Genomic DNA, 27,314 nt, shown 5'->3' on the forward strand with positions numbered 1-27,314 from the left:
ATAGAATTTCTATGTTACACGGGGCATTATAGAGATTTCAAATAGAAAATTCAATTATTAACGTATTACGAATCGTTCACAAGCCAAATCAATGAAAACGAATATTTATAATTGTTACGGTTAACTGAATAATCGTTGAATTAATCGATTGGTCAAGGTGAGAGAACGACTCGTAAAATATAAAAAATAAACTAATATATATATTATCTTCCTTAAAAATTGTGCAGGATATCATCAGAGGTGTCTCATCTATGGCTTCTCAATTAATATAACGACACGGAAGTAGGAAGTTTCTTTAGAATTTCCTTTTTAGTGGTGATAGACAGAAAACGAAGGTTCGCGTTCGTCGTAGGGAGATTAGCATCGTTTCACAGAACCACCTACTAGCTACCCCTTTAGTTGGTTGGTTGGTTGGTTCGTTGGTGGTTCTCTTTTTTTCTTAGAGATCTTATGATGCTTTGACGTCTCGGGTTCAACGACATCTTTCTCTCTCTCTCTCTCTCTCTCTCTCTCTCTCTCTCTATCTTTCTTTTTTTTTCTTTTTCTTTTTCTTTTTCTTTCTCTGACTCATATACCTGTCTTACTCCCACCCTTCTTTTTCACCTAGCACAAACGAAACTTATACATTTTAGAACGAGACTTCTCACGGTTCAATACAAACAAGAACTGCCATTCTTCTCCTATATTTTCCCACGAAAGCCACACCGATTTTAGGCCGATAACGAGCGATTCGCGAGAGAACGGATCATTAACGTTAACACAAGTGAGAATATAGGTGTATGTGTCTATATACGAGAATAATTTCTAAAGGTCTTTCATTCAAATCGATTTTCGAATAGTCCGACGAACAATAGTTTTTCCATTCCCCATTTCTTTTTTTTTTCTTCCTTTTTTCTTTCTCTTTTTTCTTTTTTCTTTTTATTTTATTTTTCCAACGAAAATTTATTTTTTTTATGAGTTAATAAGAATCCTTAAATTATTCGTTAATTCGTTATTTTGATTTAAAAAAAAAAAAAAAAAAAAAGAAAAGCATGGAAATTAAAAAAAATCGACTGTAAGAAAACTCGAGATCATTTAGATATCTAACAAAAAAAAAACAATAAAATGTTCCACGCTCATCGATACGATTTTTTCAATCAAAGTATTTTACCCCCTTTAGCAACAAAAAAATATTATTATTTCGAATAAATAATTCGTTAAATATATCGAAAAAAAAATATCTATATTTTCTTGTTTATTTTTAAAACGAGTATAAAAAAAAAAGAAAAAAAGAATCCCTTCTCGAAGAAAAGTGCCGTTCGTACGAACGGATGAAAAGAAGACGATAGAGGGAAAATAGTGAATGAAAGACGATTAAAAAAACTATTCTCGTATTCTGGTAACTAGCTACCGATCGAAGGAAAGAATGAAAAATGGCAGGAACGGATACAGTGCGAAATTTTTGTTCAAAACCGTGAACCGATTTCTCTTCTCATCCTCATCCTCCTGTTCATCCTCTTTGGTGCTACTACTGCTTCTACTTTTGCTGCTGCTAATGGTGATGGTGGTTGGTGATGGTGATGGTCGGACCATTCCACGTCGTCTGGTACAATCGAACGGACGTTTTCACGGAAGCGCTTAAACGAGCGGTCTACGGAAAAAAAGCATTATTGAGTTTCCTACCCCCATCCCCTCCTCCGTCAACCCCATCCCCTTCTCCTATTTCCAAGCTTCATTCCCATTCTCTTTCTCTTTTTTCCTTTTTTTCAGTTCTTTTTCATTTTCTTCCACACTTTTTTTTCCTTTCAAATCGCACCCCCTTATTCTCGAGAAACGCGGGTTCGTCCTCGTACCGTATACTAGAAAGGAATAAAAAATGAACGCACCCTTCTTGTTTTCTTCTTCTGCTTCTTCTTCTTCTTCTTTTTCTTCCTCTTTTTCTTTTTTCTTCCTCCTACGAGGAACAGATCGATTTGAGAAGACAAACTTTGTTACGTTCTCGTAACAGGACGTTCAAATTAATCCTCGTTAATAAATTAACGAGAAAGTCCTCTCTTCCTTTTAGATATTATACCTTTTCGTGTGTTTTTTTCTTTTCTTATCTTTTCTTTTATTTTCTTTCGTCTTTTTATACATATCAAGCGTAAATTGTTCTGTTTTTTTTTTCTTTTTTCAATCTAATTAAGTAAGTGCTCGTTAAGAAAATAAGCCCACCCAACGGAGGAAAAGGGAAATATTGAAAATTTAATTATGATTTAAATAGTGCTATCTATGTACGTCGAAAAAAATGTTTGCAGAGCTCCGAAGCCCCACCGATCAATCATGGATCGAAACAACAACCACAACAACAACAACAACAACAACAACAACAACAGCAACAACAACCGCAACAACAACAACAACAACAACAACCGCAGACTCCGCAAAGACAGCAAGAAAATTCCCATAGAAGAACAGAATCCTTCTCAGCTGATTCCTCAAGGAACAATCTTCCTGTACCATCCTCGATACCTCCCCCACTCGTTTCACCAACCGTACAATCACCACGCGAACGATCACGAATAAGAACGAATCCGTGGTTGTCGGCAAACTCTTCTGGTTCCAGCACGACTGGATTCAAATCTAGGCTAACCCTCGATGAGACGAGCAGCAGTTCAGGTCTCAAATTGACCGAATCTTCTGGTAGCGCAAGTGACGTCAATGTTAACAGCACGAGAGAAAGTTTAACCAAGAAGGAACACCGTCAGGAGAGTCTCAGCGCTGGACGTAGTCCGTTAGTAACTTACACAGATTTTTGTTTTTCTTTTATCTAAACAAATATCTTTGAAAGAACAATCTACACAATTCGATCTATGATAATCAATTTATTGGAAAATGTTCCTTTTCTTTTTTGAGAAAGAAAGAGTATACGTTGACTGTGAACAGTACGAACAACGATGCCAATGGATCCAATCTTAGATAATAACTATCAGTTGAATTTAATTGTGAATATCGTTTTGAAATTGATATAAAAGATATAGAATGAAAGGTAGACGATCGATAATATGAATTCTCTTCCCCATGAAAGGTATGGATAGCCACAACGCAAATAGCAAATACGTTCTCGTTCGAGCTTACGGGAACGATGTTGACATCAAAGGAAACGACGATGAACAATGTGGATAGAACATTAAACGTGTTTTCAGAAGTTCCAGTATGTCAGCGTGTAAATGTAGATGGTCCGATATACTTGGCTGTTTTATGGAGAAATATTCAAACGAAGTCAACTTAAAGCTGAACAATCGTATCGAACAATTTAATTATCGTAGATAATTATTATAAGAGACTTTTTTTGTTTTGTTTTGTTTTTGAATAAAAAATAATTTAAAACGTCTCTAGGGATAAAAATAAAAAATTCTAAATAAAACCTAACTGGGATAATTCAGATTAAAATCGATTAAAGTTAAATAAGCTAATGTAGCCTTTTGACGTGTTCGATGACGTAGGTAAATACAAAGGATGACGATCTCGCTTGATATATTCCCCTCCCCCCTTTACCACCATCTCCCTCCTCAACCCAACCCATCAAAAGATTCTCAACATATTACGCGCGTCACAACGTCCATCCCTACCATATCTGTCATATCCCATCTCGACCTTCCCCTTTGAGTAAGCACTCGAACCTTCCAACAAATATTAGCCTTTCATCGTGAACGAAGGATACTATCGGATAAGATCGAAGGACAAGGATAGCCCTATATATAAAATAAGAAAACTAACTGCACAATATTTTCTTTCTAACGTTCTCAGTTTAATTTTAATTCGTCAATCATATTAATAAAATATTTTTATTCTATAGGATTAATCAAAATTGGAGGATCCTACCGGGTATGGATATCAGACCGAAAATACCATTGGCTATGCAACGTCGTACAAGCAGCAGCAGTTCATCTGGATCATCGGTAACACGAAGTGGTCGTTCATCCGAAGATGACATTACGTTGAACGAAATGATGGGAAAATTCGATGAAAGTTACGTCTACGAAAAGGAAACTGATATCTTGTCCGATAGCGACCCAACCGATTGCGAGGATTACATTGACTCTTTGTCAGACGTTGATACCGGTCAAGATGGTGGCGATGAGAACGATCCCTTCGAAAACGATTTTGATTACATCGACAATGGTTCCTTCCTCGATTTAGATAATCTCGACTGTACAGGAAATTGTCCCAATACCGGTCATTGTACTTACTTCACGTTTACGAGCGAACTTAGCAGGCGTGGTACTAGGTTGAGGGAATCATTCTTGAAACGTAGAAACAAGGACGAAATTCTTCCACAGAGGTAACGATTTTAAAATTAATTATAAAAAGTAATGTTATTATATGTAAAATATTTTAATTCAAATTTGAAAATACTTTAATAACTTAGTGTGTTGTGTGAAATAAGGGACGATTGTCAATTTACTGTCTGAAATTTTACTTTCTGACACAATTATAACTATTAATAATGTTTTATTATTATCTACAAACTTTTTAAAAATATACATTTGATTAAAAAACGATCGTTGAACTGGAATACAAATAATCAATAAATTTAGAATTAAAAGCTAAATATAACTAGTGAATGTGTATTATTACATAATTATTGCTTTAAAGTTAATATAGTGATTTTATTTTTAGAACGATCAGCATAAGGAACGCTGCAAAGAGGCAAAGTATTCGTTACAAAAAGACAGATGAGAAACAAAGCGAGAAACGTAAGAAGAGAATCTCTCAACGGAGGAAACCAAACATGGAAAAGTTGGACGACGAGACAGCTAATTTAAATCGAGTCTTGGTAGAGAGAATGTTGCTAAAGAATTCTGGATTTAATCAGGGTAGTAGAAGCGTAGGTGGAACGCCTATATGCCTTCGTCGTAAGAAACACGATGTTAATAAAAATCTATCCCCTATGAGGTTGAACGATAATAATCAATCGATGGTTCAACCTACGATCGTCGAAAACGAGGTCGTCAAAAGACGTTCTAATTCGGTAATCATCGATTATTAATAATACATTAATTATTGTCGCGAATTCGGCAAGCTAACGAACTTCTACGAACCACTTTTTTCCTCAAATTAATAATTTATCCTTAGATTATCTAACAATAAGCTCAATCCATTTGCATCCAATAATGCGCTTAGTCCAATAAACCGCAAACAGTGATTGTCACTTACGAACTGTGCACTCTAAATAAAAACTTTTTCAAATCAAATATTTCTAGAAAATTTCAATAATAAAGATTTGTAGTTTTCTTATTATTAGCATTTTAACAAATAGACGTAAAATCCAATACCCGAAGTTTCAACTTATGGGACACCGAAAATTCGCTAAATAATTGATAATAATTGATTATTAAAAATAAATAAAAAAAATAAGAAGAAAGATAATAATGCACTTAACGTCGATGTCACTTAATTTATTAAACTTTATTTTAACAGGTGAGTTACGTTAATGGAAACATAGTGAGAAGACAGGTCACTGGAAACACATACATGACAACATTCGCGTCAGAAATAGCACTGATCGAAGCGGATAAGGAAGCCGACAGGAAGTATCGCGAGTTGATTATGGAAGCTGAAAATATCTTGGTAAATATGCAAAAGAATCAAAGCCCACTACCGATCGTACCCTCACCGTCACGAAAGTTTCACAATGGCCTGGCGAACAAACGCGTCGAATTGATCAAGAACACCGAATTGAACATCGAACTTGCTTTATCCAAAAGTAGAAATTCTCAACCAGAATTACAGAGCGGGAATATCAGGGATATAGAACATACCAGTCCGAAAAGACAATTTACACAGCCCTGTTCTCCGGTACATCGATTTATGGAAAGAAATTCGTGCGGAAACATATCGAGGGACGTTCCATTTAAACAGGAACTTTCCAATTGTCCTGATTCACCTTACGTAGCTAGAAGAACACCCCAAAGTTCACCTAGCAGAAGTCTCGTTCATTCTCGTGTACGTGTTTGTCCTACGACCGGTGGAAAAGATAATGGACGAGCTCGTGTACTGTTAAATTACAATGGAGTACCTCACACTGGTATTGAAACAACGGGGTGTCAACCATTCCAAGGTTCCTTCTCCAATAAGACTACTCAACTTCTTCCGCAACAACAACAGCATAGAGATTCTTCACGGCTAACGATAGATAATAGGAAGGATTCGAGAGTTTCAAGATCGATGAAGGAAGAAAGTGTGACTTCTAGTTCGTCGGATTCTGAAGAAAAGTGTGACATCAGGCGGAAACCTCCTCTGATGACGTTCAGGTGGAATATTCTAAGAATCGAAATAGATCCACAAATTTTGATGATTTATTCGTCATTCTATATGTTTGATATATTGTTTCATTATCTTTCATTTCACAGATCGATCGACATGGACCCGATCAAGGAAGGTTCTTCTTACTGCCCTCAAAGTGAACCAGTTAAAAGAAAGGTTTACGCCGGTAGTGCGACTTTTGGTAGGATACAAAAGACATTAGGTCATCATCATCATAATCAAGTGTTACTAAGAAATTCAGATGGTGATACGGCCACTGATGACACCGGTGAGCCCTCAAATATTTTCACAAACTTCGTTGTCCCTTATCCGAGAAGATCGTTTATAAACTCTATCGTATCACTGGATTATTCAGATGATTCTCGAAGATCCTTGAAGGAGAAAGTAGCACGACTACGTCAAGAACGTTTAGCTGCGGAATCCAATGCTAATATTCAAGACTCTCAACTATTTCAACAACAGCTTACTCAATTACGAAGGCAAATGTTGATGCAAACTATAGAAGGTTTAAAACGTAGTCTGGAAGATCAATCAGCTACGTTAAAGCAAACTTGTTTGGAGCCGGTATTGTCTGACGAATTGCCTTGAACTTAACACTATGATGCTTATCAATACTACTACTATTACTACTATGTATAGAAAATACCAAATCATCCTTTCACGAATGAGAAAAGCTGGATTTCTTCTCTTCAGCGATACACGATCACGAATCCCGTTGTGTGGTGGTTTTGACTATAAACACACATACAGCATTCAAATTAAAAAAAAAAACCCTTGTTTGCACAGTCACACATTATAGTGCAACCTGATTACGACTGACGAATTTACAAAATTACTACTGCTCGGGTGCGTGCAAGATGATACGAAAGATAAAATATAATAAAAGAAACAAAATAATGAGAGTAGTATACCCGTGAAAAATACTCAAATTTATATAGATAGGTAGATCGTCGATTGATAATTTAAAAAAAAAAAAAAAAAAAAAAAAAAAAAAAAAAGAACAAAATTACACTGTCGAACGACGGAGAAAGAAAGAATCTGCTGTAAGTATTTTTCAGGAACGTTCTCTGTATTCTCTCCGAATTTCGTTAGCGTACTTTTAATCATCGAATTGTAACAATATCATTTCGCTGAAGATTAAAGGGGATCTAAGATGGCAGAAATCACGATGGAAGAAAAATAATACACTATAGCTGAATTACTACCGAATGCTATATGACAACTCTAATGAATTACGCTAAACGAATCGATGTATTTTTCTGCCCTGTCTCTATAAGTGGTAAGAAAACCCATTCGTAATTGAAAAATGTTGCATAATATTTTGTAGGCATCATTCTTGTTGTCTCTCTACACACAATTTAAACGACGCTTCAAGTATTTCGATTATTTGTTCTTTTTTTTTCTTCTTATATATTATATATATATATTTTCGTTTTAATTTCGTTCACATTTTGACGACTTAGAAACTTCATGATAATATTTCTAGCAAGTGCTCGCACATTAATAGGATACAAATTATTATCAAACATTTTAATTGAGATTTTTTCACAATTAGGTTTTCTTGAACTATATTAAAGTAGTGTGTTCAAAGAGAGAGAAGTTAAATTCTAATAAATTTGTAGAAATTTTTTTGGACTGTTAGTCTGACGGGCCTATTCGGAGGTGTCGCTTTAATCTTTTTAAAAAACAAGCTTGAGATAAGAAAAATTCCTCTAAAAAAAAAAAGAAACTATCGTCAAAAAATATTAAATACGAGCGAATACTAAACGAAATATTTAACGAGATAAGCAAAACAAAAAAAAATAAATAAATAAATGCATGTAGTCTATTCATATAGGAAATATCTAGGAATTCACATCTAGCAGAAGCATAAACAGGTAGGTAATAATGAAAAACTATAATAATCAATTATAGATATTAGGGAATTCCTTAAATTGTGTACCCAATGAATATGGCCCAAATTTATCCCACAAAAAAACTTGTTCTATCGCAGAATTAACGCAGTACGCACAATAATTTTGAAATGTTTTTGCTCGTTAAAATTTTATTAGATTTTTTATCAATATTGTTTGATTATCACGCGCAAAGAGATTATTCGTACGTCCTGCAAAGGAGAATAAGTTTTAATTACATTTTATTTTTTCAGTATACTGTACAAATGTATAGTATATATATATAAGAAATTTCCTACCCGAAATATTTTGTTTCTTTTTCTCACAGCAACTGCATATATATTATTTAAAAAAAAAAAAAGTAGAACTAAACGAAATGGCGTATTGTAATTCATCAACATTACTCATAATGTTCCTATATCTACGATATACATACCTTTAAAGAGTAATATCAATTATCAGACTGGCAAGATAAACATTGCTGTCGATAGAATAAGCATACTTCCCATTACCATACCAAAGATGATAATCTAGAATAGTACTATAGAATTATTTAGTTTATTAAACAAACAAAATACTAATTGCGCATATACACTAATAACATTGAATCATTTAAAATGATTATTAAAATGTTTATTTCTAATTACGTAGGAAAGAAATTATTTGTATTGCGTTAGAAAAAATTTGTAAATCTTCACCAGATCTACCAGAGTCCATTCTTTGGTGCGGAATATTGCTCGTTAGATAAGAACATAATCGCCGATTAAATGGCCTATCTTAATTTAATCAATGCTAAGTCGATGCGTGTTATTAAAAAGTATTGTTATTTAATATCAATGTTCGAATATTATCTTTATAATGTATATTAACTAGATATTATTAAATAATGTTTGTTGTAATAAATTAAGAAATACAAAATACTCCGGTTATTTCGTACGAAAGAAAAGAAAAAGGAAAGCTGGTTCAACGTTCTGTGTAAATGTGATATTTACTCCCTAAATAGGATGCATAAAGATTTGACTCTGGTGATTATGAAAGAATAAGATAATAGTTTCAGTCGCAGTGATATTTTTGTGAGAATAGACTGATAGAGTTATTTATTATTGTTAGATTAATACATTTTAGAAATGATTATTTATATGTGATTTATATGTTAAATCTCTTTTTAATGGGCAATGGAATGTAATGCGCACATGATATTTATTTGTGTTAGGTATTAGAAAAGCATAGTAAAAAGAGATCATTAGAAGAATATAGTGTTAGTAAAATTAGAAATTTAGATAACCAATGATTAAAAAAAAGTCTAGAATATTTCTTTTTATATTTCTTGTCATTTATTTTACGCATATCGCTGATGAAAAACTTTTTTAATTGTACATTGTACAACCGGTTGAAGAAAAATCCCGGTAATAATAAGGATTATGTTTTACGTTTCTAAGCTAGCTTAGATTATATAAAGTAATTCAAACTTTTATACTTACAAACTGTACAGACTTAGTTTTTAATCAATGAAGATTATAATTTTACAAACTACTACGTCAAGATGAATTAATATGTATTTAAAGTAATCATTATTTTAATTAGTTGCATCTAAAATACATTCCAGAAGTATAGAATGTTAAGTACATTAATAATATAATATATTTCAAATTTAAATATATTTTCTATTTCCAAATTCATTCGTTAATTTTAAATAATAATAATAATATAGTTAAAGAAATTTGAAAATTTTAATTTGTGGTCATAATTGCAGGCATTTGTTTTTGGCAACAATTGACAGATTTGGACATATTCAGAGGAATAGCGAAATAATTGTTGCGAATGAATATTTCCTCTGTATTCAGCCATTTATAAAATTAAATGGTTTTTTTATATGATTATAAATAAATTATATTATGTCGTTAGACTTATGTGTCTCGATATGATTCATATCCTTTACGATCTCATCGTGTTTTAATTGGTAATTAATTTTAATTCAAACATATTCGTGCATAAGTTAAGAAATTATTGTTCTATTCAAAGACTTTGTACATAGTTAATATAAACGTGAACTTAAATGTTTATTTTACGATAAATAATTTCAATTTAATATTCTTTTAGTATCATTCTAAATTGCTACTACAAAATATTCATTGTTGAATATAATACAATAATGAGTATAATGTATAAAAGCAATCTAATAATCGTTAATCCAAAAAGAGTATATATGTTTATACGTACACTTCATAATCAATAAAAAAAAGATATGGAAAAAGATTAAATAAGAATTAATTAATATTTATATATATATATATACATTTATATAAATAGATATTTTATTTAACTCTTTCAAATTTGTGTTCAATTTCAGTTATTCCAACGGGCTTCTTTATTTTCTCACAATATTCAATCCATTCGTATTCGTATAAATCAACATCCCTAAATTCAGTACCATTGTCGATAGCTTTAGCAATCCATCCTTCTCGTGCAGAAAAATCACATGGTTCTAATCCTCTACAATCTAATGTAACGATATCCTTAAATCTTCCTTGATCATCAGCAGTGAATGATTTAATAGAATCTTCTAAAATAGTTATCGATATCTCACGACCACAAAGCTTGCATTTAGCTAAAAAATGATTAACCGCATTCCCTTTGGTACTTGGAACGGTATCATCTAAAGAAATAGAACACCATTTCTTTGTTATCTCACCACAATTGGTACATTTAAATTTGAAATACCAATTGTGATTTTTCCCTGATGATTTCAATTCTTCAATATTCTCCAACAATACTTTGATTTTCAATGCTATTTTAACCATTTTTTTTTCCTTGGTAATAGACAATTATTGAATTTTATTTTGGAACAACTTTTCACACAGATTTAAAAACTAAATCACTTGTTTTTTCTCTTCCTTTTCTTTTATCCTAGACGTTTTAATACTTTTAATATTTCATTTAATTTCTCTTGCTTTCGTGATATCAACAAATATTTCTAACCTGACAACAATATATGCTAGATAGCGCATGCGTATTAAAATAAAGTTATATCATAGAGACAACTTCACTTTAGTTGTAATCCATTAAGTACACGATGAAGTTGTTAAAAAAGGAATTTAATTTTTTTATTTTCTTTATTTATTTTAACAATTTATTTAAAGAAACAATTACACAAGATATTTTAGGATGTGGTGGATTTTTAAAAAGTCACGCCGAGATAGACTTTACCAAAGTTCATATTAAATTGTACATATACGTATTAGAGGTTATAAAATCGTGCATATTATCAAATTAATTGAATAATTAATTAATCAATTTTTATGTATTAGGTATACTAAAGGTGGTAGTTTAAAAGATGAAACAGAATGTGCACCGAATAATGGATATTATTTTTTACCCCTCTACGATAAAGGAGAATATATTTTAAAGGTATACCACATACAGATTTTAAAATCATTTCTTTGACACATTGACTGATAATAATATAATAATTTTATATTCAAATATTTAATATTAGATACATCCTCCAAGAGGTTGGAGTTTCGATCCCATGGAAGTGAATTTAAACGTAGATGGTTCTACTGATATTTGCAGTCAAGGAAAAGATATTAATTTTACCTTCAAAGGTTTTGGTATAACTGGCAAGGTAATTCATTCTATTTTAATAATGATCTTATTTAAAAAATAATGTATGTGTAAATATATATATAATAATCATAATGCTTCATTATTAGGTAACCAGTTATAATTCTTTATCCGGTCCAAAAAATGTTACTGTTTCATTGTATAATGCTAATAATAGAGAAACTGTAGTTAGATCGACCAAGACTGCTGATGGCGGAACATTTTATTTTACACCTATTCAACCAGGAAAATATATACTCGTCGCATCTCATCCTTCGTATGTATTTTGTATTACAACTATGTTTATATTGTACTGGAAAATATGATATTTTTGTATTGATCAAGGTGGATAATAAAACAAGATACAGTTGAAGTAACTGTACAAGAAGGTAATGCTGAACTTCTGGATGGCAGTTTAGTAATATTTGGATACGACGTAAAAGGTCAAGTTACCAGTGAAAATGAACCTGTCAGTGGTGTATCCTTCATACTTTTTGGGGTGAGATTTATCATTAATTAAAAGTTTATTTCAATATGAAATATTAATATTTATTTAATTATACACAGAATGGAACTGCTATGAAGTGTGAAACATCACCGGTTAAAGGATTTGAATCTGAAAAGCCACTTTGTCATGTTACATCTGATAAAAATGGGAAATTTATCTTTCCTGCATTGTCACCCGGTGGTTACAAACTTGTTCCTCATTATCCTAGTGCTCACACTAAATTCGATGTTCAACCACCAGAATTATTGTTCAAAGTTAATCATAACAGTTTGATATTGGCGCAAGATTTTAAAGTTACTGGTTTTACGGTAACTGGCATAGTTCGCATGTCGGCAGATGGCAGACCATTAGCGAAAGCAAAAATTATATTCGCTGGGAAAGAAGTAGCTGTGACTAATAAAGATGGAAAATATACAGTGGATAATGTCAAAGCTGGACAATATACTTTAAAAGCAGAAGCTAGTTAGTAAAAAATCATTTGTATAAAGTATTTTCTATAAAAGTAATACTAACGATATGCTTATGTTTAGGTAATGTACAATTCGAGGAGAGAACAGTCAAAGTTTCCCCAAGCTCACCTGAATTGCCAGTTTTAATACCATTGACGTATAAAGTTTGCGGAAAAGTAACATTATCTGCAAAAGGAACTCTACATTTCCGTAAAGTTGCTATACAAAATGTTGCTGGTACATTCCAAAAAGAAGTAGATGCGAATGAAAAAACGGGAGATTACTGTTTATATTTAAAACCTGATAATTATAAATTAAGCGTAATTGTCAGCAATGAAGAAAAAACTAAAGGTCTACAGTAAGTATTTTTAATATAATATACGAATTTAAATTGAATTATATAAAAAATGAACATTTTTCTTTATATTATAATAGATTCTTTCCTTTGGAACAATTTATTGCTGTATCATCCGAATCAATTAACGAAGTAAATTTTCTACAACTGAAAGCGACTCTAATCGGCACAGTTCAATGTTTGCCAGAAATAGATTGCAGTCAAGCTTCGGTAACGCTTAAAGTACTTGACGGAGTTACAATAAAAATTTACCAAACTAAAGGTGAGATTAAATAATAAGATATAAATAAATATTCTTAATAAAATGTTCAAAAATAACAAATGTATATTAATGCCAAGGTAGCATCGTTTAATTACTTTTTCAACAACGTGATTTATAAAAATAATAAAATATATTCTTTATACCATTTTTTATACTACCAGCTATTAAATACATTTGTTATTAATATAATATTTAAATCTAATTGATATTACTGTCTCTGTCTTTGAAGTTACTTTCTTTAATGCAGGTGGCCAATACAAATTCACTGATGTACTACCAGGATATTATGAAGTTTTAGTAGACAATGATGTATTTTGTTGGAGACATAATAATTATAGAATTTCTATAACGTCTGAACGTTTTGAAGTACCTCCTTTCGAACAGACTGGTTTCTCAGTTACTTTTATTTCTTCTCATGAAACAACAATCGAATATGTTGCACCGCATGAAAGTACAAAATCATCTTTAGTGTTATCCAAAGGTAGTACAAGACATTGCGTCTCAAAATCCGGAGAATATAGTTTTACACCTAAAGGTTGTCATGTATACGATAAGGAAACATTTTTTTGGGATACGAATAGTTCATCTCCAATTATTTTAACGTCTACCGAACATCGTCATCAAGGAAATATCATAAGTTCAAGTGCATTGGATGGAGTCAAAGTCAAAATTGAAAGTTCAAGCGGCAATATTATGTAAATGCATAAAAAATTATTTTCTTAATAATTTGATAATCTATACGTTTAATTTAATACATTGCATTTTTATAGAATCGGCCCACTTAAATATACAACGAAAGGAAATAATTTTAAATACGAGTTTGAATTTACAACAAAGACTGGTAACGTTTACATCATTACTCCTCTATCAGATATTCTTTTATTTAATCCGCCGTCCATTAAAGTTCTTGGCGTAAATGAATGTCACAACGATATTGCAACTTTCACCGGGGATTTAGGAGTGGTATAATAATTATTCATATTTAATATAATTTATTGAAACAACGAATAATAAAGAAAAATATCATTGATTAGATCATAGCTGGAAAAATTTCACCTCCTTTAGAAGGTGTGATGATACAAATATTTAGCAAGGATAAAGAATCTCCTATGCATACAATTATTACAAAAGAAGAAGGAACCTACAGCGTTGGCCCGTTGGATGGAAAAATAGAATATAGGTAAACATATATTTGTATAAAACATTATTTTATAACACTTTTTTAAATTCTGCTACATTCATTTCGTAATTAGTGTTACAGCTGAGAAGGAAGGTTTTGTAATAACGGAATCAAGCAGTAAAGGAGTATTTTTAGCACGAAAATTAGCTGAAATAATAGTGCAAGTATACGATCAAGCAGATAATTCGTCTTTACAGGTAAAATAAATATTTATTTATATTGCCAATATATTATTTTTCATATATTAATGACAAATGAAATATTTGTATTGTATAAACAGGGCGTTTTACTTTCTCTCTCCGGTGGGCAAAATTATCGTAAAAATAGTATAACGAGTAACGAAGGAAAATTAATTTTCAATTCATTATCACCCGGAGAATATTATCTAAGACCAATGATGAAGGAATATAGATTCGAGCCACCATCGAAAATGATTAATGTAACCGAAGGTGCTACTGTCGTTGTAAACTTATTTGGCAACAGAGTTGCATTCAGTGCTTACGGATCAGTAACGTCATTAAACGGCGAACCCGAAGCAGGATTATTGGTTGAAGCCCAAGGTCAAGGAGATTGTTCCAATCTTCAAGAAGAAGCAACTACCGAAGAGAACGGTACTTTTAGAATTAGAGGTCTTCAACCATTAGTAAGTATATTAAATTATTTCGAAAAAGAATCAAAAATCTAAAAATATATATATTAATATTAATTTATTATTTGTTTAATATAGTGTACATATATATTACGTTTGAAATCTAACGTAGAAGCAAATACTCATATTCAACGTACAAGTCCTAGTTCATTGATGATACAAACAGAAGAAGATATTCACGGACTTAGATTAATTGCTTTCCATCCAATTTCACGTACAGATATTTCCGCTCATGTTATATCAATTCAACCAGAACATTATCGTACCTTAAAAGTGAAATTATGTAGGGAAGACATGCCAGACTCACCAATACACATATCCAAATTGGATACGCAGCATTTCAATAAAATTAGCAGTTCGTATAACGCAGGATTCCTCGTACACTTTCCACCTTTACAAGCAGATAACAAGAAATACTTCATACAACTGGAATCATCCTTATTGCCTAGCTTACATAAGTATAAAACTAATCCTGTTTATTTCGAAGCTAATTCCTCGTTCAGATATGTTAAATTAACGTTCAGTGCGGAACGCAAAGTGGATCAAGGAGATATGAATCAAACTTCGATAGTAGCTTTACCATTTATATTGTTAATTACGGTTGCATTTTTCAATCGTGAAAAATTGTGGAGCTGGCTAAATACCTTGGTAGAAAGGTGGTCTAAACCTTCACCGATTTCTAGAACATCGGTACAAGCGATTCCCATAGATCCAAGAGCTGATGATATTATTGTTGAACAAATAATGAACATTAACAAAAGAAAAACGAAACCAAGAAAAGCATAACATTATAAAGAACTTTTGTTTCAACATTTTACACAGGAATAACGTTCCAACCTGTGGATCTCATTTTCATTTATGTTCGCTCTTATTTTTTATTAGATTACTACATGGATTATTCTAAACAATATCATTACAAAAATTTTGATATATAAGTATTAGTGATTGCAAGAAAATTTTATAGAATTTTCATAATATTAAATGATCGACATCAATCGATGTATACATAAACATGTATACATAAAAACAAAAAGGTTGTATTAAATGATAATAATATTGTATTAAAAAATTGTTCTTGTTTGAATCTTGTGATCGTATGAAAAGTACTGACATTAAATCAAATACAAACATATAACGTTGTTTTATCGGGTAAAATTAAATCCAAAAATGAAACTATTTTTAAACTATATTTAGTAATACTATGATTTTTAAAAATGTTTTACATACATATATATATATAATTGTATACATGATCCATACGTGATACGATGCAAGTCTTTAATTCGCATTTACGAAAATTTGCAATCTTTTTTTGTCTCACTCGTAGATATTTAAGGAATGAAATATGCCTATACAAAAAGAAAAAGAAGATACATCATTGATAAGATACCTAAATTAAAAATTATAAAATTATTTTCTTTAAAACATACCACAGGATTTGCGAAGTATAAACATTTATTAAAATTGTAGGACAACTCGCATCTGTCAGCGCCAGCTGAAAATAACATGTTATCGTTCATGTATACAGATATTGAAAAACATTTTCATTTGAATTAATCGATTACTTTTAAGATGTACTTACTGATATCACGACACGAATCAACCATGTCTTGAGCCAAAGGTTTCCATACTTCCGGTATGGACATTAACAACATTTTGAAGTTTATTTTACCATCTTTGGTGAACTGATAACAAAAAGAAAAGTAAGTTTCATCGTTCATGTTATTAGAATATTATTTAATTGTTAAATGATTTTAAATTGCACTTTTATTTATTTGGTCAATATTTTGTTAAATAAATGGTCAATATCTGTGAATATTTATATAAATAATAATTAAATAATTTATCAATACTTTAGATATATTATAAAGTTATATAAAAATATATATATATATATATTGACCCAATAAATAGCAACATTTAAAATAATTCCTCTTACCATATTAAATTTCTCTAATACGCATTTAAAATAGCAACCAAGTTTATCGTCGTGAGAAAAGTTTCCAATTTCTGCCTCGTCAATGATATCTACGATTAAAATAATATAAAGAATATTATTAGATCATTAAGTATCAAATATCCGATTTCGAACTGAAACTAATCGGAATAATCGGATGTCCTATACTTAATTATCTAATATATATATATTTTTTATAAATATATTATAATAATTTTAATATATAGTTTACATCATCTGATGTCAAAGAAGAAATTGATTGTATATTGAAAATAATGTTAACATACATACCAGCTGTGAGTCCTATTTCAGCGAGACATTTTTTACGTTGAGGTGCAGTGATTTTCCTCAAATCCACTTCAGCCTGACGTATAAAATAAAAAATAAATATCCAAAATAATATAAATTTTCACTCGTTTTAGTTATAATCAAGAAAAAGAAGAAGATAAAATTACGCTCACCTTAACTATTGAAGAAATGAAGATAGTAGCTAACAAAATCAAAAATAATAGTTTCATTTTGAAAATTAAAAGAAGACAAAAGGACTTGATTCGGGTCTACTGCAGAAACAAAATCGAAAACTAATATGGATGATGGCGATTTATATATACTTCTAATAACAAAAGTGGGAGTTTTACATAATGCAAGTTGAATTTACAGAGGTGAGAATTTATTTTTCTTTTATTTTTTTTTTAATTTGTTTGATCTCTTCTGTTAAAAGTATAGAGTATTTATGTGCTATTAAGAGTCACTTATAGATATATAATTATCAGGTATAAGACTCGTTCACATAAGTATTTCATATTTTCCTACCGGAAAATTAACCGTGATAAACGTTTATCTTCCAAATTTGAGATTCCTCCTGATCTCTATGATCGTTCTTAATTGCATCTTTGGTTACGATATAATAGTTACGGTCGATAATATGTCTGACCATATAATCTTGCCCTACTACTTGCTAGGATTTCATAATAGCATGTAATGAATTGACCAGAAAGTTCGTGTAGATTTATAAATTTATATGGCACGAATTTTTCGGAAATCCAAATACATGCATTTATTTATTTGCTTATTTACGTTTGACTGAACAAAATTAATAGATCAAACAAAAAATATAAAACAAAGTTAAAAATGACGAGTTGTTGAAGACATACCCAATATGGAACGCCGAATAAATTTGTGTAGAAAAAAATTTATTTTTATTATAAAAAAGTAGAATATTTATTGAAATACAAAATGCAAATAAACAAATATGTTCTAGTTTTTTAAAAATATTTTATATTGGTATGTGTTCCATATTAGGTACCGTTACCCTATATCTATGCATAGATATACGTATATGCACATGCATGTGTGCGAACGAATTGCTGCTATTAGCCCACGTTTATCACGTTGATCGTGATAAGTCGAGTTTTCAATTTATCAACACGTGCCGCTCGTGTTCTACTTTGTATGCGAGTAGCCCCAGTTGACAATTGATGACTACAACACACCGATTTAAAAAGGCCGGTATAGGTGACGATGCCTTTATCAAATCGATTATTATTAATGATCATGATCCGGCTCGATCTTTGAGATTGCACGGTGGAATAACTCGTTCTTTCTTCTTTATCAAGCCTATTTCTTCTCCTTCTTCTTCTTCTTCTTTTTCTTCATCTTCTTCTTTATTTACGTATGTATGAGTTATATAAATAAATACGTAAAATAGTGGTAATGAAAGCTTTCGGTGAGATGCAATTATTAAAGAAGATTTATTTTCTTTTTTTGTTAAGATATTTTATAAAGTATTAGAACTTACAGGTGTATACGGAACAGTTATATGAGAATGTAAAATCACTTGATTATATAAATCTCAACACATTCGGCGATATCGTTTCTTTTTAATATTTTCATAATTCATCTTTGATCATAGTGCTCCTTTAGGATCGATGAAATTTCATTAGAATAGATAATAGGTCTAAAAACACACGCGAATTTGAAGTAAATTAATGAAAGAAAATATTTCAATGTTTTAAATATACTTAGGGCTATATATTTACAAAATTTCACAAATTATCCCAGTATATATATATATTTTTTTTAAATATAGAAATATAATTTCAATTAAAATACTTACTCTCGGAGATATTTTTGCATAACACATATTAAATTCGTACGCGTATTGACACTTATCACCCTTGGCTAAAAAACATATCAAAAATGAATTATGAATGAATTATAAAACCGATTAAAAGATTTACAAAAAAAAAGCAAGAAACTAAAGATCAACAATCAAAAATAAAATATCGATTGAGAAATGTTTGAACGCATTCTTAACTCTAACGAAACTGTTAAAATCTTACGAAATGAATAAAATAGAAATAACAAAAAGAAACAAAATCAATGTATATTTACCCAAGTATTTACCGATCAGCTTGCAATCGCTAATTCCTTTCAAAACTTCCGCCCTGTAGGCCGGCATTCTTTGGAAAAAAGTTAGCATACCATTCAAATTTAATTCCCCTTTATCGTCGATTAGACCAAATTGTTCCCAGAGGCAATACATGTAACACTGCAATCGACATATAACAGAATTATCTCGGTGTAACTTTGAACAATTCAATTAGTCTCTCTTTCTCTCTCTCATCATCATCATCATCATCATGATTCTTAAGTGCATTACTTTCTCTGGACATTCACCTTTAATTCAGGCGTCTCCGGCCACTCATCGTTTCTCACTGCTTCAATGTCCTCTTAAAAATTCAAATCAAACGTGATCGAATCAAAATAATAAATCGATACTTTATTTTTATAATTAATACAAAAAAAAAAATAAAAAGATAAATCATTCCAATAAAATTTGAATCATACCTGTAGCTACTCCTGTTTGTGTTTGACAAGCATTCACTACGCTAACCGCTGTTGCGATCATTTCGTCGGAAACGAAGCTTGGTCGTTTCTAGGGAACAAGTTAACGCCAAATTTAATTTTAAAATTATCTTTAAGAAGAAGAAGATATCTACATAACAATTTAAAAATAAAAAAAATTAATAATTATAGTAATAATAGTGTTCCTATACAAAAAAAAGAGGATGAAACTTGAATAAAAATAAGTTGCATAATTATTAATCATTTTCTAATTTTCAACAATACAAAAAAGGAAATAATAATTAAATAAAAAATAACATTGTCATATATGTCTATAAAAAAAAAAAAGATATAAATTAAGGAACAAATAGGACAATAATTAATAGTCCACTAATTTGCATATCGTACGAAACATGCAAATTTTAAGAAAAATAAAGGCAAATTATTTATATAAAATAATCCGGACGCGCGTACCCCGCAATGAACGAGGGATGTCTCAATGAGACAAAGAATCAAAACAACGATGAGTTTCATCCTCGGCTTTGATAATCGCGCGTCTCTCCTTCAACCTTTCTTCAAAGGATCGATTTTTCTTGGCGTCGGTCGATCGTAAAAGGGGGTGCTACGAACAGGACAAATCGTTTTCCCAATAATACAAAAATTCAATTTCGATTAAAACTAAAATCCAAAAGAAGGAATGTTTAAATCTCACTTGCAATTAGATTTCTTTGGATTTTTATTTGTTTGTTGGTTTTTTTTGTTACCCGCCTAGAATACAACGAACGTAGGGTCCCGTGCGTTGCAGTGACTGCGCTTTGCTAGCTGACACGACCGTCAAGCGCGAGGGTGGAACTGATGATAGGCGTGATAAGAGAGATTGGATGAGGTGGTATCCCAGTTCGGGGGCTGAAGGGAGGTACCTCCAGAGACGCATAGAGAAAACGCCAGATGGAGGATGCTGCGTTCGCGGGTATTTGGAACACTTTGATAAAAAAAAATACAAATGAAAAAAAAAAACAACCCACACTTTTATAGTAACAACCCTCTTCTATAGTAACTCTAATAAACGCTCCAATAATTTTGTTAGAAAAAATTTGATCAAAGGAATAATATTTCCCGATTTATTGATCCTTTTACAGATCTATTGGGTTGCCAAGAAAGTTCATATCGTTTCTAGGTGTGTGCATTATTTATTTTTATTAATTAAAACGGTTTGAATTTTCTTGATTACTCAATATTTAAAAAGTATAATCCCTGTAACAGAGTTGGTTGTGTCTGCATAAAATAAGTCATTACTACTTAAGTCTGAACTAAATGACTGCTGACTACTTAACCGCCAGTTACCGAGGAGAACAGTGTTACAACACATATTACGCGTATCTTTGCGTACGTATGGGTTAGAACAACGTATATCTAACAATATGAGAAATTATTTTTGTAGGACAGATTCGTAACACGGTCTCTTTCGATTCTAGGCCAGAGTCTCTGATGCATAGTTACATTTGATCGGCGGATGTTACCAGTTTACGATCCCTAACCGTAATGTATCTTGTTCGACTGCGCTCCGACAGTCAAATAAGTAAATACTTTGCCCTGTTTTTCTTTTGTTGTTTTTCTTCAATTTTGTTATTTATTCGAATATAAAATTAAATTAAACTAAGACCGAGAATCTCCGATTAATAATTAACTTTCTAAATTTAAAAATATATATTAAATTTCTCTTCATTAATATTCTATCGAGAATTAAATCTACGATTATTATCGAACTATTTTCAGATAATATATTGGAACGTTATCTACTTTATTTAAAATCTTTTACGCTTTCTTTTCTTTTCGATGTAATTAATTTTTTATATCCATTTAAATGTAATATTATTATAATAAAAAGAAAAACAGAACAATATGTTAAATATATAGGAAATACGAGTCAATAGAATTCCAACGAAGGTAAATGTGCATATATGTATGCATATATGTATAAAACTGAGCCAACCTTGAATAATTCTTTTGGTGTGTACAGTCGCCGGTAAAATTATTGACCAATGATCATCTAATCGTATTACTTTGATTGCGAACGATCGATGAAAAAAAAAGAAAAAGAAAATGATTTATTATCACACATATAGAAATCTATTATCTTCAACTTAACATTCTTATTCAGATCGCTATCATACCTCCTCATGAGCTACTCGCATAATTTACTTCAACGTATTGTGGACTGTACTTTTCCCGTCAACCGCAGGTACAGTCTACGAACGAATTACTATTGTCGTTCTTTCTACAATTACTTTTTTTTTGATAAATCATCGATAATGCAAATATTTAAAAAAGTATACTACAAAATAAATAAAATATTCTTATAAAGATTAAAAAAATATTTAATACATTATAATGAAAATAAAAACGAATAAAAAAGCCGGAAAATTCAACAATCTAGTTTAATTTATTGGACAATATATTTTCATCGGTGACTGTACAGTCGATTTCGTCGTACAGTCACTAGAACGAACTTTAATTGACGTCTTGTCAAATACATCTTTGTTTGTTTAAATTAATATAAAGAGTGAATAATTAAATAACAAAAAATAAACTATCACGTGATAATAAAACATAAGATTTAATTTCACGTATAACAATCATGTAATCTTCTCAATCTTTAATAACGTTAAATTCGTACATTTGGAGGTTAGTTCGTAGCGTGACAAAATAATCTCCACGGGGACTGTACAGCTGAAGTTGTATTGACCGCGGTGTTTTCTCCGTACGGATACGTTTCATCGAAAGAAAAAAAGGAAAGGAAAAAATACTGGCATACACAAACGTGACAGAACAGAATAGAAGAAGAAAACAAAGAGAGAAAAAAGAAAGAAAGAAAATACTAAAACGCAGTGGTATATACTTTAACCGGTTAAATGTAAAAAAAACCCGATCGGAAAGATTCTCTACGTTGTGAGATGATTTTAGTGCGCGTTAAAATGTCCGACAAGATTGACGTGAATTAAAAAGAAAAACAAAAAGTATTTTTCTTTTTTTATTTCGATTTGTATATTTATCATTTTGACATCTGCTTGTCAAAGTTTTGTCCCAAATCATCGAAGCGCAGAGAGCATCACGATGACGAGAACGAAAAAGAAGAAATATTTCATAATTCATTTCATTGCATCCAAGTGACAATGACGTTTAGATTATCTCATAAGTATCCGAATTTAATTATAAGATATATGGTACGCGATTTGCGTTATCTATGTCATCCTTATTATCGAACGATAAGGACAAATTCAGATAAACTTGTTGTTCTAGTGATATGTACAGCCATTTGTCACGTGGTCCCCTCCTACTTTTATAATACGTCACTTGTCGCGTGAAATTTGAAATTTTTTTTCCCACTAACATTATCTCCCTTCACTAACCCTTTCTCTTTATTTGCTTGAAATTATTTAAAAAGAAAGTTAATATATAACAACAATGGGTAAAACAAGGGGGGTGCATGAAACCACCCCAGAATTAAGAAACCGAATGGTTGGAATGTACGAGGCTGGTTTGGGATTAAGAGAAATTGCCGCTGCTGTTAATTGTTCGGTAAATTTTCTTTTATTTGTTTATAATCTATTATCGTTTTTCTTAATTTCTCTTATATTTTTATTAAATATCATGTGTATTTTATTTAATGATTTGATTTTATTCTATTCATCTAGCAACGTACAGTCAAAAGATGGCTCAATCGATTTGATAAAGAAGGCAACGTAGAAACCAGAGAACGTTGTGGTCGTAAGAGAGCTACAACAGCAGAACAAGATGAAGCGATAATCAAGCTCGCTACTCAAACACCTTTGACTGCTGCTAAAGCTGTACTTCCAGCTTTAGGACTCACCTGTTCCGTTGATACAGTACGAGAGAGATTGCATAAAGCTGGAATTCATAGTTGGACGCCGTCTAGGAAATATATGCAAAGGATTCCACTCGGGTTAGTTTCTATATTGTAATATTTGTTGATCTATTAAAAGAATTATTTTTGTTATTTTATTTCATCTCATTTTGGTATGCAATATTTTAGCAATGATGCAGATGGTGCAGCTATTCAACAAGCTGTATGGAGACCTACGGGTACTCAATTGGGGAAAAAGAAATCTAATAAAGATTCCACCAAGAACGACAAAAGTATACAAAAAAAGAAAAATCCTCCACGTAAAGTTAGAGCCAGAGATATTTATGTCGGCGATGGTGCACCTGTAGAAAATTTAAAACAACCTACTGAACAACAGCAACAGCAGCAACAAGGATTTGGATTCGTGCAACAAAATATTCCTCAAGAACAGACCAATGAAATACAAAATACTGCTCAAGCATTACCTGACAATCAAACGGAATTTAACAATGGATTGACTATGAGTCAACAACCACAACCTATGTATCAACATCCTAGTATGAATATCGCACAAAATAATTGGCCCCTCGATCTTGTACAAGGCAGTCATCATTATCCACAAGTATGACTTCATTTTTTATATTGTTATTCTAATTTTTATAATATTGTACAATGTATTTGATTGATGATAAAATATTTTCTTTTATTACTTTTATAAGGGTCAACCAACTACTGTAAATCATAAACTGATGGCACCTCAACACCAACTTCAAGAGCTTCATAGTCAAGGAGAGCAACATCACATGCAACAAATACAACAACAACAAATGCAACAGCAGGCTCAACAAAGATTGCAGGAAGATACCAGTATTCATCATTCGAAATTTGATTCTCAGCAAGCACAAATTCAAGTGGATCATCAGGCCCAACAACAGCAAGAACAAAACCTACAATCTAAATTATCTAATCCTGTGAATAACACAAATATCAGTTCGGATTGTTCAAATTCTTGTAGTTCTCTTGATAGTAATCAGCTGTCGAATACAGATAGTGTGCAAGTTGATGATATGTCAAAAGGAGAAAGTAAACATTCAGAAAGACAAAAGAGAAAAAAGAAAGGTGGTAAAGCAAAAGGGACGCTAGAAACTAGTGTAGAAATTAGAAACCGTATGATCGGAATGTCGGAAGCAGGATTATCTACATTATCCATTGCATTAGCGATTGACAGATCGGTAAATTTAATTATAAATATATTCTATGTTTATTTCACAAAATCTTTGTATATATTTTAAAGATTTTTTAATTATATATATATTTAATAGGAGCGTACTGTTAAAAGATGGTTAGAACGTTGGCATAAAGAAGGAAATGTACAAACAAAAGAAAGAAAGGGCCGTCGTAGAATTACAACCAAGGAACAAGACGAAGCTATAGTCGCTATGGCTACTCAAAATCCGTTAACTGCAGCAAAATACGTGGCTCCTGCTTTAGGATTGAAATGTAGTGTAGATACAATTAGAGAACGTCTTCATAAGGCAGGAATACACAGTTGGAAGCTTGGGAAAAAACAAGGGTAATTATATACAGCGTTAATAATAATATCAAAAGTTTTCACTATTTATATACATTTATATTTCATTTAAATTTACATATAAATATATACACTACTAATAAAAAATATTTGCTAATACTTTAGAGAAGGAAATGCAGTTCATACAGTTCATCTTTGGCAAGCTAGCGGTAATCGTCTTAATAAATCAAAAACTCCTGGAGATAAGAAAAAGAAATCGAGCGATAATAAAAAAAGAGATCATTCAACGAGTAATATACAAAAACGTATATCTAGGAAAAAGAAATCTGATCCTGTTCCTTTGAAAGTTGTACCACCACCAGCAAATATGGTTCCTGAGCCAGCTCCTATGCCTTTCCATAATCCGACAAGTAAGTTAAATTAAATAACGTTTAATAGATTTAATTTTACGTTAGAATGTATAATTATTCAATAATATTATGTTTTTAGTGCCAAATTATGTTGCTAGTAGTAACATATTGCAGCCCGTTCATAACATCTCAGCTCCTCCACCATCAATTCCTCAATCGCAACCACCGCCACCACCACCTCCAGGTCCACCACCAGGACCACAATCAATGCAACCAATGGGTCCTATAATGCAACAAAGATCAGATTGTAGATTAGCTCCTATTGTTCCACCTGTATCTACTCAAGGTAATTCCAATGCAGTTTATGCATCATGTTTGGTGGCAAATAATAATCACACAGGTCATATGGAACAACCTGATCCTTTAAATTACGAACCGTACATTTGGAGCTTTTAAAAGACATAATATCTTTTATTATAAGTTTGTTAATATGTATATGTCTTTACTTATAGCGAATCTCTTTCTGTCTGTCTGTCTGTCTGTCTCTGTCTCTGTCTCTCTCTCTTTCTCTCTCTCTCTCTCTCTTTCTCTCTATCTTCCGATTAGATCTCACTAATTTTATATTTATACGTTATATCATTATTTGCTGTGGTTACTGCCTTTTCAATTAATAGAAAAACAAAAAACGAAGAAACACAAAGTATTTAAATTAGAAATTTATGTAACTTTGGACTTTTTGAGAATTTACAAACTATTTGAATCGTTAAGTATTCCATACATTTTCAGTGATAAAAAAGAAACGAAATACATCATCAAAATGAGATGTTATTGTAAATATTTTGTAATAATGTAAATCTAAATGTGCCATTTTAAACAAGAAAGAGAAAAATCTGGCACGCGTGAGTAGATATAATATAATATACCAAATCTATTAAAAAACAAATCTTTAAAATACTTCTCCTAAAATAGCGAATTGTCGTAATGAAGTTAAACTAAATAATGTATAAATCATTTTTTTTAATTATGTATATATATACACATAAAATATCTATTTAAAAATTATGTAAGAGGAATATTTATTTTGGAAACTTGTATTGCATAATTTTTAATATAAATAATAATTAAAAGTAATTGTAAAACTAGTTGTTCCTCTAAGAATATTGATCATAAGTAAATGTGGTATATATACATAAAATTATAAATAATTATATATAACATTAGTTTTTTTACATTTTAACTTTAAATAATAAAGCAATATAGTATTTTACAAATGTTACAAGATGGGTAGAAATTTGTATCAAGACTAGAGTACAATCTGGTATATTCCAGTTAATTAAATGTGTATAAATTTGTAAGAGTTAACAAATAATAGGATGAAAAAGTATTACAATTTGAATACTGCGTATGTATTGTGCAGGCGCATTCAATTTTATTCAAATTCAAAATTAAATTATTTTATATCGGTGATATGTAAACATTCTAATATGATTTTTATTTCTTTTAATAGATATACATGATCATATATTAAAAAAAACAGTATTCTTAAAGAACGTCCATATGTAATACTGATAATGCATA

At 31.0% G+C, this 27,314-nt stretch overlaps 6 protein-coding genes and 1 long non-coding RNA gene across 9 annotated transcripts in view; 4 read left to right on the forward strand and 3 right to left on the reverse strand.

Moving 5' to 3' along the window:
- The window catches only part of LOC106787323, a 52,542-nt gene extending 44,016 nt beyond the window's left edge, over positions 1-8,526 (forward strand). For 2 of the 3 annotated variants that reach the window (XM_014749590.1, XM_014749600.1), the window contains exons 5-9: positions 2,277-2,752; positions 3,818-4,303; positions 4,642-4,993; positions 5,443-6,275; positions 6,375-8,526. In XM_014749590.1, coding sequence (XP_014605076.1) covers positions 2,277-2,752; positions 3,818-4,303; positions 4,642-4,993; positions 5,443-6,275; positions 6,375-6,876 — 2,649 coding nt within the window. In that variant the 3' untranslated portion in view covers positions 6,877-8,526. The remainder of the gene's footprint in view (positions 1-2,276; positions 2,753-3,817; positions 4,304-4,641; positions 4,994-5,442; positions 6,276-6,374) is intronic. The other variant, XM_014749609.1, reaches the window with a different exon arrangement.
- Positions 8,527-10,469: 1,943 nt separating this feature from the next.
- LOC106787335 (UPF0587 protein C1orf123 homolog) lies at positions 10,470-11,155 on the reverse strand. Its single transcript, XM_014749622.1, has one exon. It carries the CDS (start codon positions 10,979-10,981, stop codon positions 10,496-10,498), a length of 486 nt encoding a protein of 161 aa, XP_014605108.1. The 5' UTR covers positions 10,982-11,155; the 3' UTR covers positions 10,470-10,495.
- Positions 11,156-11,232: 77 nt separating this feature from the next.
- LOC106787454 (nodal modulator 1) lies at positions 11,233-16,318 on the forward strand. The gene is made up of 14 exons (XM_014749809.1): positions 11,233-11,405; positions 11,489-11,588; positions 11,677-11,805; positions 11,894-12,060; positions 12,129-12,282; positions 12,351-12,753; positions 12,822-13,098; positions 13,176-13,357; positions 13,605-14,052; positions 14,128-14,320; positions 14,392-14,537; positions 14,611-14,734; positions 14,818-15,180; positions 15,265-16,318. Exons 1-14 carry the CDS (start codon positions 11,254-11,256, stop codon positions 15,970-15,972), a joined length of 3,546 nt encoding a protein of 1,181 aa, XP_014605295.1. The 5' UTR covers positions 11,233-11,253; the 3' UTR covers positions 15,973-16,318.
- A 36-nt stretch (positions 16,319-16,354) lies between these two features.
- On the reverse strand, positions 16,355-18,745 carry LOC106787464. Its single transcript, XM_014749836.1, has 6 exons — positions 17,605-18,745; positions 17,435-17,507; positions 17,126-17,214; positions 16,769-16,871; positions 16,617-16,681; positions 16,355-16,535 (listed from the first exon to the last, which is right to left on the reverse strand). Exons 1-6 carry the CDS (start codon positions 17,659-17,661, stop codon positions 16,518-16,520), a joined length of 405 nt encoding a protein of 134 aa, XP_014605322.1. The 5' UTR covers positions 17,662-18,745; the 3' UTR covers positions 16,355-16,517.
- Positions 18,746-18,878: 133 nt separating this feature from the next.
- Positions 18,879-20,866, reverse strand: LOC106787462 (general odorant-binding protein 69a-like). Its single transcript, XM_014749821.1, has 7 exons — positions 20,703-20,866; positions 20,465-20,612; positions 19,994-20,081; positions 19,823-19,875; positions 19,538-19,694; positions 19,260-19,324; positions 18,879-19,100 (listed from the first exon to the last, which is right to left on the reverse strand). The coding sequence occupies exons 2-7, from the start codon at positions 20,522-20,524 to the stop codon at positions 19,083-19,085; spliced, it is 441 nt and encodes a 146-aa protein (XP_014605307.1). The 5' UTR covers positions 20,525-20,612; positions 20,703-20,866; the 3' UTR covers positions 18,879-19,082.
- Positions 20,867-20,930: 64 nt separating this feature from the next.
- LOC106787472 lies at positions 20,931-21,659 on the forward strand. The gene is made up of 3 exons (XR_001381793.1): positions 20,931-20,960; positions 21,130-21,376; positions 21,466-21,659. It is a non-coding gene; the product is annotated as an uncharacterized LOC106787472 (long non-coding RNA).
- An 804-nt stretch (positions 21,660-22,463) lies between these two features.
- Positions 22,464-26,801, forward strand: LOC106787645 (actin cytoskeleton-regulatory complex protein PAN1-like). The gene is made up of 7 exons (XM_014750199.1): positions 22,464-23,569; positions 23,686-23,954; positions 24,045-24,477; positions 24,575-25,087; positions 25,178-25,428; positions 25,552-25,796; positions 25,876-26,801. Exons 1-7 carry the CDS (start codon positions 23,456-23,458, stop codon positions 26,190-26,192), a joined length of 2,142 nt encoding a protein of 713 aa, XP_014605685.1. The 5' UTR covers positions 22,464-23,455; the 3' UTR covers positions 26,193-26,801.
- The last annotated feature ends 513 nt before the right edge of the window (positions 26,802-27,314 follow it).

The sequence above is a fragment of the Polistes canadensis genome, unplaced genomic scaffold, assembly GCF_001313835.1.
Source record: "Polistes canadensis isolate GaletaPanama2010 unplaced genomic scaffold, ASM131383v1 scaffold_4, whole genome shotgun sequence".
Classification (NCBI taxonomy): Eukaryota; Metazoa; Arthropoda; class Insecta; order Hymenoptera; family Vespidae; genus Polistes; species Polistes canadensis.